The 12,668-nt window shown below is 40.2% G+C and overlaps 1 protein-coding gene across 1 annotated transcript; it reads right to left on the reverse strand.

The window, feature by feature from the left end:
* Nucleotides 1-2,904: 2,904 nt before the first annotated feature.
* On the reverse strand, nucleotides 2,905-11,529 carry CAV2 (caveolin 2). The gene is made up of 3 exons (XM_066183053.1): nucleotides 11,317-11,529; nucleotides 10,992-11,179; nucleotides 2,905-4,039 (listed from the first exon to the last, which is right to left on the reverse strand). The coding sequence occupies exons 1-3, from the start codon at nucleotides 11,467-11,469 to the stop codon at nucleotides 3,889-3,891; spliced, it is 492 nt and encodes a 163-aa protein (XP_066039150.1). The 5' UTR covers nucleotides 11,470-11,529; the 3' UTR covers nucleotides 2,905-3,888.
* Between the last annotated feature and the right edge of the window lie 1,139 nt (nucleotides 11,530-12,668).

Genomic DNA, 12,668 nt, shown 5'->3' on the forward strand with positions numbered 1-12,668 from the left:
TTTCTCTGGAGGATGATTCAAAGCAGAAACCTAGCTTAGCTCCTTTGAATTGCCTCGCAGAAGACACTTTCCTTTTGTTGCAATAAGCTTAGGAAGATTAGTGTCACCAAGCTAAAATTAGGCTTTATTAATTAGCCTAATTTGTAAATCCCTGCATGAAGAAAGAACCTCCAATTTTAATGCTTAACTGCTGGTTCAGTATCTCTGTAGGCCTTCAACTCTAATTTTCAAGAACATAGACAGCAGACAACACTGGTAAAGTGTCTGGTGTTTGACCTTGTTCCATTTGCATTAAAAAAAAAACCAAACCCAAACAGATGTATTTTTCCATGTTTTTTTTTAATAGAGTTAATAACAGCAATAGTTTTATCTCTGCAGGTGGGGGAATGATCACACCCTGTAAAAATAAAGGAATTACCATTCTTTGGCTTCCACTTCATACGAGTGTGTGGTCTGAGGTCCCAGAGCTGCAGGGATGTTCTGAACTTTTTAGTCAGTGAGTGCTTAAGTGAACTTTTTGGATAGGTGGGAACAGGTTCTTCATTTACTAATACATCAAAGCTTCTGTTAAGAATTTATTTCAATTTAAATAGTGAACTACTAGGGTGGTGGAAGATACAAATATAAAAGTTCCAGAATCAGATTAGGAGCATTTTAGGAAACAGCTCTCATGAGGAGGTAGGTTAAACTTCTCTTAAATTAAGAAGTCCATAAACACAAAACCAGGGTGAATTCTGTATGTTAGTTGTGATCTTCATAAAAACAAGATACTGAAATATTTTGCAAGTCAGAACTGAGTTTCCAGCTCATGGCTGTAGACCTGAGGTTTGCAGTAACGGGAGACAGGCTGAATTGGAACATCTCACAGTTACTATTTGCAATGCTCTACAATGATGAGGGAAAGTCTACTCTTGTTATGAACAGTAACATTTTCCCCATTCCACAGACACGAAGATGCATCAAAATAATCCAAATTGGGCATAAATTTTCCTACATTTGTTGCAGACAATGATACTCAGTTTCTGGACTCCCTTGCCTAAATGATCATTTGTAAACTGCTTTTAAGGGATCAGCTGGGACAGTTTGTCCACATTTCAAACGAAGTGGAGACAGACCTGCTCCTACATTGAAGAGCACAGTTCAGTGCCAGTTCCCATTCAGTTCCTGTTGTCCAACAGTGCTGTGAGGTGTTCACAGTATATGCTGGGCCAGACCTTCAGGATGTATGTCAGAAGCATAAAATCCTGGGAATACTTGCCAGCCAGAGTTGCGTGGGGCAGAGTCACACCTGAGTATTGGAGAGCCTGTAAATATTTATACTTCCTTCCACTCCTTTTATGGACAAAATAAGAGTATTTGCCAAGCATCTAATATTTTACCCAAAGTTTAAGAGTGCACTTTGTATTTTCTTACAGTAAAGGCACACCTGTTCCAGAGAAAGGTATTTCTATAAATATCTAAGAAACTAAGAGCTTTAATTACAAGCTTGCTTGAGTCTTGTAGCAGCTAGGGAAATGGTGAAAAGAACTAATCAATGACAAGCCTAAATCAAAATAAGAACAAACCAAACCATTCTATTTAATAGTCTGTGGTAGCTAGAGCCAGTTGACTTCAGTAAGCTGCTTAAGGATGCATACATCCAGGAATGCATACCATAAAATGATACATCCTCCTCTGGGGAATGGCCTCATTCTCAAAACTTTAAATCCAGACTTGGGTTCCTTCAAAGCTTAGGCTTTTATAGGGCTCCTTTTAGACACGAGAACTAGTACTGATTGATTTATTTTCTTTTTCTTTTAAATGAATGCATCAAGGGGATGTTTTTCAGTGGAAAATATCTTTGTAAAAGTCCTTGGACACTGTAAAAGAAAATAACTCTCAAAAGAGTTCAAGCCTAGCCTGGCCAATTTTTATTTTCAAAAGAGTTATTTCCGTTTTAACACAAGAAAGGTATTTTGAAGAACACATCTGAAAAACAAGCTAACTTCTTGCAGAATAAAAAAGAACAAGAGAAGTTTCCATGGGCATTAATCACTAAGATCCAGTTTTGCAAAGCCGTATGAATCCCTCTCTAAATGGCACAAATGCTATAAATACCTTTAATAGCCAAAGATGTTTTTAATATACAAAGAATATACAGTGTCAAGTAGCTTTAATAGGCCAACAGGCAAGAAAAGGAAAATGCTGCAGCTCATCTGTAAAGAAAGCATGCGCCTGTAAAAAGAATTAAGCATTATTTTGAATGTTGCCAAAATTCTGCAGAGAAACCTACTTCAGAGAAAGCAATCATTCTGTATGGGCTTAATTGCAGAGATGACGGAGATATGTCATTTTCTACTATAAATACACTAAATGCAGTTGATAATAGTGGAACTGTATTGATACTCATCCATTTCTTTATCTCACATATTTTGGAAGACCTGCATAGTATTCTATGCTGTTTGGCATTTTAAGAGTTTGTTTAAAAGTTGACAAATCTGAAAAGAAATGAAGTTGAAAATGGGAAGCAGCTGACATTTTATTATTTTATTAGATACCTCTTGTTTGATAAGAAATTTGAGACATCACTTTAGAAAAGAACATTCTAAATCATACAAACATTTTACAATTGCAACTTACCATCTATATTTAAATAAAACAGCAGCATAAGCCCACCAGAAGGCTAATGTAATTTTAATGTACCTCTGCATACATTCTGCTATTCTGGTTTAAAAATTCATATTAGGTGCAGAAGAAAGAAAGGTCTTTGAAATAGCACAGAAGCAACAGAGGGAATCAAGTCAGTAAGTTAGGAGAATCAGACTAAGATACTGAGTACACTCGCTTTCTGTAAGCGCTTGCTACCTAGTTAAAGTGCTGGCATAGTGTCTATTACTTTAAATATCACAATGTTCACACCAATAATATACAGAAACAGGCAAGGTAGCATTTATTACACCCAATTTTTAATAAAAACCATTTCTCATAAACAATTATTTCCAAGTCTTTTGCATAACTGTGTATGAAAACACTTATAATCTTTGCTTTTACATACAATCATGTATAATTAATATATTAGAATTGCACAGCAACACTCAAAATCTATTCAATTTAGAAAAGGAAATTTTAGTTATATAAAGTAATTTTTGCAGTGTCTCACTCTTGCTGCTTAAGAAGTTGGTTAGAATTCAAATACTAGAGAAACTATGCTTCATAAAAACCTCATCAACTGTCATTTACAAAGGTACAAAATATACAGCAAAGTTAATCTTTCATTAAATAAAATATACAGATTAGCTAATGTTACAGATCATTAGCTAACACCTTATTTAAAGGGATAAACTTCTAGGGAGCTCCCCCACCCGCCCCCTCCCCCCAGTATAGGAGAATGACACAACAGTTCCTTTCCCTGTATGTTTATGCAATTAGTCACATTCACTTTAACTGCTGATAACAGAGGACTGGGTTTATCGTTCTGCACAGCAAGGCCAGAAATTATCCCTGATGGAACTGCAGTAAAGTCAATGTGAAACCCTAGAGATCAGTTTTGTCTAAGGTATCGCAGCCTATTCATTAATTTATTTATAGTGATAACACCAATCATTATCACTGTGGTGGCTTTTAATCCTCCATGAGAGTTCTCCTGTGATCTACCAATCAACCTACCATTAAAATAAAGTGTTGCCAATATACTCCACGATCACTCTGTTGTTAAAATAGTGAGCTATGTCTACTAATTCTTAAATGGATCTCCCTGATAATAAATGAGTTTTAATAATAACAGCATGTTCCCACTTAAACCAGCCATTGTAATTTAACAGTTTGGAATGAAGGGTAAGTACTTGTATGTTAGGTTAGCAAAGAAGTATAACACCAGCTACAACTACAGCAGTGTCACATCTCTGATGTTTACTCTGGGTCCAGGCGTATATTAACCATGGCAAAGCACCGGCCTATGCTCTGAAAGAATGGTACAACAAAAACATCTGTCAGGCTCTTCCACACAGTCTGCACCGAAGGCAGGACCATGAGACAGGTCTTCACAAAAGGCACCACCACCCTGTAAAACAGAAAATGAAAGATTTGAAGACTGATGCTGCGACAGCACGAGGAAATCAGGATAATGAAACACAAGTGTGATGTCTTATGGAAGAGAAGTGGTTCTTTAACTTTTGTATATTTATAATATAAATATTTAAGCCAGTTGACTCTACTCTCTTGCAGTCATTCTCCATCAATTTTGTTTGCTCAAGGCCTCACACATGCACATGCATGTGGTCCTCCGGCAAGAATCATTTGTATGCAACATAAGAGTGTAGACACCAACTTTCTTTTCACCGTGTCTCTGTTTAATAACTGGCAGTTTCTTTACATGCCATTTAGAATGATGAACTTTTGTTGCCACAGCCCTGCTGCCAGTCACCCTGGCTGAAGAGTAATCATCTCCTAAGGACTCACTTGTGCTGTGGTCATATCTGAATGTGGGTCTTTAGGAGTTAATAGAAACACCACATTCCCTAGTTTGATTTACTGGAAACAGCATCCTTTGGAATTTGTTCTTGCTCTGCTGCCTCTTCTGATGTTTCTTTTATCTGCCTGTCTCTCAGGCAGACACAAGTGCACAGGCACACATGCAGATCACACCATTGTTGTCTCATTCCTACCCATCCCTGTTATAAGATGCTACAGTAAAAGAGAAACAGGAAGGCAATATCCAGTTATATCAGATTATTACAATCTGATTGCAAGGTATTACAAGGTACATGCCACATCTCAGAAAAATGGGCTGATCCTTTAAAGTTCTTCATTTGTGGGTGAGAAATTAACATTAGAACATGGTCAGAACTCATCATCAGGGGAAAAGATCTTTTTATTCACTCAGGGTGCATACTAGAAAGTATTGTGCTTTCATCTCCTCAGCACTGGTAAGCATCTGGGATTGCTTTCCATGTGTACCAATTCCAGAGCAAGGTCATTACTGGTGGCTTGAGCCAAGCATGCCAACAGTGGAGGAGATCCAGAAGTGCACATCTGGGCAGCTCAGGAGGAACAGTGGATATGTGATAACTGACCACACTATTTTAAGTTATCCTCCTCCCTTAATCATTTACTGGTCTAAACCTCTGGTCATTTCACTAAACTGTTCTTACTTGGATGCAGATAAACTAAATGTATACATAAATAATACTGAAGCTCTACTAGCACAAGGTTTTAAAAAAATCTCTGCCATACTGAACATGTTTACTTCCTAAATTAGGTAAAAAAAGCTATAGATTCTTTTGACAAAGATGATAAACTCTGTTCTACTTTACTGTTGCATTCAAAATTCAAGTTCCTAATCTTGCACTTGCATAATTCCACTGCAGAACTTTCACTGACTTTGATTGGAATGACAGAAAAGAAATAATTTTTATTTCATCATAAGTCTGAAAAAAGGTGCTGTGTATTTACACAGTATGCTGTGCATACTCCTCAGATTAACAAAGTAAAAAAAAACCCACCACATTTAAAAAAGTCGAAGGTTAGAAATGTACAGAATCAAAATTAATTACTTTCAGTGTTTATCTAACAGCCTTTGTCATACAATGTAAGCCATATACTAGTACGTCAATGCTCTACTCAAAGCTAGCCCAGATGGATTTAAACAAGAATAGTTTTTCTAAAACCTTCTCTTTTGTTTCTGCTGAAACACCCCATATAGGACTGTGAGCATTACTGGAATAACGTGCCTCTAGTTTTAAACTGAACCCTGTAAACTATGTGTTTATAACCACCTATAATATCACTGCATTTAGAAGAGGTGATTTATAGAGTGAAAAATTAGGCCTTAACCTGTTAGAATGCATTTGATAAACACCAATAATGCAAAGGAAGAAATACACTTGCTATTTTTCCAAGCTACACTGGGAAAGCACCAGAAATGGCTATTCTGTTTGTGCTGACTGCACCTCTTTTCCATTTCAGATAGTTTATAAGGACTATGTAATTGCTTCTTTGCTACCATCTATAATTAATTTGGCCTGATTTTTTAAAAATCCAACTGAACTGGAGAGAAGCAGAAAAGACAACATTTCTTTTGGACCCTCTGTTGACAGGACCACACAAAATACAAACTAAACGAATACCACAGTATGCAGAAGATTCACAAAAAGATGTAAAAGGTTGGAGAAGCAGTGATCATAGTACTTGAAATTGCTGTAGAGGTCATTCACTCAGTACTGGAACTCAACCAATTTTGATAATCTTAAGCAGAATAAACATTAAAATGTTTTGGTAATGTTTTATAATCTTTGAGCACTTGTTATTGATTTTTTTTATTATTGATAAATGCATGCAAAACCAAGTGTAGGCTAAATCCATAGGATTTACATGAGACATGATCACAACCAAAGCTAATTATTGTAAATAACTTTCAATTTTAAAATAAAAGTCGATCTACTTATAGAACAATTATTCAAACATCTTTCCTCAGAGAAGAAAATCCTTTACACCAAGGAGAGTAATAAAAAGGTATTTTCTAAGTTTTAAATCATGTGAGTCTGTGTATATACATGTGTATTTACATGTGTACAAGTCTGCATCCCATTCTGCACAGGCTATCTTATCCTACAGTGCAATATTTCCACGTTATCAGAGGGTGCAATGTGCTTTCCATGGAGTGACCAGTCACACTTAAAAATTAATAATCTAATGCCATTAGAAGCCATGTATTTGCTTTCGTGACCTCACAAATGTAACGTACCCATCCTTTCTGTGGATATATCCTGGTCTGCACTTTTGTTCACAGACATGCTAACTACCTACTTGAGTAATGTCTAACAGTAAAATTAAAGTAGCCTATCCCAAGGATAACACTGATAATATATTGGTACTACTAGTGTTACCATGTAGTACATCATTGGGAAGAAAATGAAAGATCTGTTGAATTTGTCATCTAAGCTGAAGACAGCTACCTATATGACCTCTCATTGAATCTTGCTCTGTATATATATTATAAAATACCCTTCCTTAGACCAAGGAATTGTGTCTTTTGGGAACTGTTGAACTGAAAAGCACAAATTACCCCATTTTTTCCCCTCCTATCTTATTTTCTCTTTATTCTGTTCAAGGCACGACATCTACAAATTTATACTCCTCAATGTTTCTCTATTTTGCTCACGTTACTTTTTCTTCTTGCTAAGCCCTAAACAAACACTGTCAAGAACCAAACACCTCTTGGAAATGGCAGAGCACAGATTAATTCCCACTGATAACGAGAATCAACTTTTCACAGACTTGAGCAACAATGTTGGAGTAGTCATGCACCATTAGTTCAGATTCCAGGATCAAAGTGAAGAATCACACCTTCTCCTGTAATGTTTTTCAAAATGGAATCTCAGACATGTCATAATACTATTTTTTCAAATGCTCTATGTTTCTGTGCTTAAATTATCTAATTCCATGTACTATATCATGATTGTGAATTAAAAGTCTTATATAGCTCTATAATACCAGCAAGTATTGTGAAAAGATGGCTAAAAATTGCCTAGCAGTTGTACAGCTCCTTGTTGCCTGCCATTAACCATTGGGACAAGTGAGGCAATGGATAACCACCAAAGCCTTTCACATCTCATACACAGTATTTGAAGAGCATTAAAATCAAATAACATGTATTCCAGGACCCAGGTAGACTGGAAAAGATAAAACTACTACAAAAGAAGCAAGACAACATCCATGTACTTCCTTTTTCCTAAACCAAGGGATTTGTACTGGACATCAAAGAAGAAGCATCAAGGCAGCACCACCAGATTATAAGGTACACCACCCTAGCTGTAGTGTAATTGATTTTGATTTCAAGCAGTCAGTAGAGACATGGTTTTAGGGTTGAGCATGACAGCAGCAGTTATGTAAATGAAGTTGTGGAATACAAAAAGGTGAGAAATAATGCATGTCTGTATCTGCTTTTCATGTAAGTCCCTGGCTCTATCTTAGCACTGTGAATGGAAGCTAAAGCAGAGAAGTGCTGTGAATACCTACTGCTTTAGCCAGTGATGACTACAGAGCTGAGTGAGCCCATCTCAGATCCAAGACTCAAGTTATGGATCACTGATTCTTAGCATAAATATGCAATGAACACTATTCTGATAAGACTACAAAAAAGCATATATGAAATTCAAGTGTTAATTTCCAAGAGGTGGCAAACGTGGTTTGGAACAAGAATCAGTTGCTGATCTACAAGAAATACAAAGATTTTGCATGAGCCACCTGAAAAACCGGAAGTGTTCTGTTCATGTTCAAAAGTCAATAACCTTAACAGCTACAATATGAGGACATATTTAAAAGCTTGCTAATTTCACAGAAAGATGTTACAACTCAGTGTGGCTTGTAGACTCTGTGGTGAGAATGACAGTCACCAGTAAAGGAAAAATATGCCTTGAACTGGCTTGTATGTAGATCACCAGCCTGCTAGCTGGCCCAGTTTCAGACCATCAGTATCTTTTACCAGGTAGGGTGAAACCAGATTCTGGATCGAGCAGACAGTTTGGGAACACAATATACTCCATCTTTATGGTTAAAATTGAAAATTAAGTGTATTGCTATATATTTCTTAGCTTTCTTTTTGCAGGTGAAAGACAACATTTACTACCAGGTGTGATGGTGCAATTCACAAGGTGCCCTTGAGCATGAGAAATGCTGTTAGACTTACGTGGATTTTTAACATGCTGACAAAACTGCAACAACATGTGTAACATCAACAGAGTTTTCTGCTTGAGCACCTCCAAAAGTTGTTGAAACACTTTTGAATTTAGCTCCAGAAGAGGCTCCCTTATGACATATCAACATGACCACCTCACTATTTGGATGATAAAAGTGCAGCACAGAGACTCTGAGTGGCAGACTTCTGGGAGGGTTTGCCCCAGAGTTTTCCCATGACATTTAAATTGCTGAAGACAGAGTTATAATGGAATTCCCTTTCTTTCATGTACAACACAAGGAGTTAGGCTGGGGTTTTTTTCCAGACCCAACGGGCCTACAAGGGAACTAGTATACAATGTTTAGGGCCCCTAAATGTGCACTGCTTTTGCACTGCTCTCTCAAATGCAGAAATGTTGAACTCCTCACTTGCATGATATCTGGAACACAAAGAGGTGCAGAGATGCCAACTTAGTGTGTTCCACCTCTGTGTTGGAACAAATCCAGCTTGAGTTCGTGGGAATATGAGGCAGTACTGCCTTTCAATGGTAGCACTGGATGGAGTCCAAGGGGATGCAGATAGCACTACTGAGTTACATGATTCTTTCACATCCATCCCAGGTGCAACAAAGATCAAAACAAAAGATCAATTCTATGTTGACAACGAACCTGGGCAAAGAAAATTATTTGCTGGGGAAGCAAGCATGTTCACAGAAAGTCAAGAGAAAATTTTCTCATGAAGTGCTACATCCAGATAGTCCTGTTTCACATGTACTGAGAACCCACAGTTCCTGAGATAGTCACTAGGGACTACGTGCATAAATAGCAACTGACCTCTGAGTCCTGCATCAGTGAAACTCTGTATCCAGTCTGTGAAATCCAAATAAAAGATCCTTCTGAAGCACAAAAAAAGTACTACAGTTTTAACAAATTTGGCATTGATGAATTTTTCCACAGATATTTTACTACTGGAAACCTATATATACACACCATACCCTTTTGCAGTCACACTGCACACTATGGCACAGTGACAACTGACAGATCTAAAAATCTGGGCAACACTATGCCTATGCACTGTTTGTTTGTAACAATTAGGGAACAAGTGATGTAGCAAGTGGACATCTCAAAACTGTACTGCAACTCCCTTCGATACTATGCAAACACTGTGCTCCAAAATTCAAGTTAATCAGTTTTCAAAGTGGCTTGACAACATGATCAACACAAGCTTCCATTGCACTTTCAAAAACTGAAACCTGCACCCATGAGATTGCTCCCATATGTTCAGATAATCAATGTATTCCTAGGGTTTTGAGTTCACTTCCAGTTTCTGTATTCAGTTTTGCTTGATAAAAGGAAAAGAATTCCACTGTTACCCAAGTCAGATTAGACTTTGGCCAAAACTCATGTATATGGAAAATCCTGGTTTGCAGAAATAACGTCAATAATCTGCAATTATTGCTTCCTCTACAGCCTTTTGGATTGTCAGTTCTTTCCTCAACCTCATTATTCACCCTGCCTTCCTTCTCCACCATCATCTTCCTTTCTGGTCTCAAAGTACTCTTCCTGAAATTTTGTGAGTATATTATGCTTAAAGTACGTAGGTTTGGTGTGACTTGGATGGCCAGTGTATTTGCCTGTGAACTTGTGCCATGGCCAGAAGCAGCTTTCCTGAGCTCAGCAGGGTTTGTTGGTGTTTTTTTTTGTTGTTGTTGTTTGTTTGTTGGTTTTTTTGTTTTTTTTTTTTTTTTTTTTTTGCTTAGGCGGAAGGGCTTTGGAGTACTGCATCTAGAGATAGCTATGTACCAGATGCAATGCACAGGCACTATATTTTATGGCAGTAACATAGAGCCAGCAGGGCCCTCAAAAGCTTTCTTCGGTCTGTGAGGAAAAAAATTAAACAGGTAATGGTATTAAGAAGTTCGTAATAACTTCGGGCATTAGTAATACTTCTGCCTGGATAATTCATTTAAAATATACCTTTGAACAAATTCTGCACTTCAGTTGAAAAACAAATTCAGTCACTATAATCACTCCAGAAGCCAGCCAAGATTGGAATGCATTGCTGTAGGTGCCATCCAAGCGGGAATACAGGCTCTCTGCCCCAAGGAGCTCATATAGTCATGACAGACTGCAGGTAAAACCAAGGCAGGGAACTGAATCACAGAGAAAACATTGTTGCATTTTCTGTCCCTTTAGAAATAAAGCAGTTAATATTAGCTGATCTGACTACCGGTGTAAAGTCGGCGATCGGTGGTTGGGGAGTAATGAACGCTAAAGCAGAGGAGTTCTGCGGAGCTGTCGGCAGAGCCCAGGCACCGACGGACACAGCACACGCTTACCAGATGTGGAGGCAGCTGAGCGTCGCGAAGACGATCCCCACAACCAGGGCCAGCGGTATGGCGAGGACCAGAGTCAGCACCTTGTAGATCACGTACTTGCTGAGCTCAAACAGAGCGTGGCTGCAGATCCAGACCTTGTCGAAGGAGTGGGTGAGCTCGGGCTCCGCGATCACATCCTCGAACCCCAGCTGGAACAAGAGGAGGCTCTACCGTCACGGGGAGCCGGGGCGCGGGGAGCCCGCCGGGGACGCCCCTCGCCGGGGACCCGAGCCCGGGCCCTGGCCCCGCCCGTCCCCGCCGCGGCCCGGCCCGGCCCGGCCCGCACCTGCAGGTGGGAGTTCAGCCCGTGAGGGTCGCGGTCCAGCTCGTCCTCCGCGCACTTCTCCGCCTCCGACAGCGCGGGGCCGCCGCTCCGCGGGAAGTTGTCGTCGTCGTCCATGAAGATGCGGGTGTCCACCTTCTCCGTCTCCAGCCCCATGGCGCTGCCGCCGCTGCGCGGCTCCGGCCCGGCCCTGCCCCGTCCGCCGCCGCTGCCCCGCCGGGCCGGGCCGGGGCGGAGCGGGGCTGCCCGGGACACGCCCCGCGGGCCGCGCCGGGGCCGGCAGCGGGAGCCCTGGCGAGCCCCCGGGAGCGGCGGGCCGGGCCCGGGATGCGCCCGCCGCAGCCCCTCGCCCGCAGCCCCTCGCCGCCCGCCCGAGCGCTCGGTGGGCGCTCAGCCCTCCCGGCGGGCTGCCCCGGCCGCGCTCGGTGTCCCCGTTCATCTGCGGTGCCCGGCTGGCCTTTGCGATGCCACAAAAGGCAGCAGGAACAGAAAGCGGAGGGAATTGTGCTGTGGGCTATGATGGGCCGTGTCTGTGGTCCCTTTGCAGCTCTAGGGGAAACAGGGAAAGAAGGGGGGAGGAGAGGTGAGTCGCCGCTGCCCACCGAGGTTCCCCTGTCCGGCCCCACTGGCCTGTCACACTCCAGCGGGATTTACTTGACTCGTGCTGCTGACACTGCCTAATTTTTGCTGCAATAAAATACTGCATCTACCCTTACAAATATTTTCGTGCCTTCCTTGGGTTTTAGCTTCTGTCCATACAAATTATTTCCTCTGTTTTATTTGAGAACATCTTTTAAACCTAAGGGTGGTCTGTATAAAGTCACTGAATTATTATAATGACTGCTAAAAGTACCTGATAATTTTGATTATGTGGAGTGATCTCATAAACTGCCAGGAGTTCATTCTTGCTGTATTCTGTAAGCACAGTCATGTCTCAGTCTCGAAGAGAAATGATATTACTAATCAATCATCCAGGCCTGCTAAATTAAAGAAGAAGTTGCTAATTTTAACTTACTTTAATTTTCACCACTACATTAAGTTAAGGAGAGCTTTAATCTTTAAGATTAAGAAAGTGATATAGAAACAGCTATGCAGAATTTGGGTAGGAAACCACCTATTACAGTGCTCTGGGTCATATTTCATTGTTCTTGTTGGAACTTCTGCAGGAAAGCTTTGCATCTATGTGTTACTCATATTGATGGTTTTTTTTCTGCCATACTAGTGAGCTTAGTGATACTGATCTCAAGTGAATGTTATGGACTAGGTCTAAAAAGTCTGCAAATACAAGTTCAAAATAGGTTCAAAGGCAAGCAAAGAAACACCATGATGACTAAAGACATACTTACGAGCTGCAT

Source organism: Chamaea fasciata, unplaced genomic scaffold (assembly GCF_029207755.1).
Source record: "Chamaea fasciata isolate MVZ Bird 193981 ecotype frontalis unplaced genomic scaffold, bChaFas1.0.hap1 SCAF_5, whole genome shotgun sequence".
In the NCBI taxonomy this organism is placed as follows: Eukaryota; Metazoa; Chordata; class Aves; order Passeriformes; family Sylviidae; genus Chamaea; species Chamaea fasciata.

Excerpts from the sequence above, each read along its gene's own strand:
- CAV2 (XM_066183053.1), bottom strand. The coding sequence starts at position 11,469 with ATGGGGCTGGAGACGGAGAAGGTGGACACCCGCATCTTCATGGACGAC. Across the intron at positions 11,180-11,316 it reads GGCTGAACTCCCACCTGCAG|CTGGGGTTCGAGGATGTGAT; the intron begins GTGCGGGCCGGG and ends CTCTTGTTCCAG. Across the intron at positions 4,040-10,991 it reads CTCAGCTGCCTCCACATCTG|GGTGGTGGTGCCTTTTGTGA; the intron begins GTAAGCGTGTGC and ends TCTGTTTTACAG.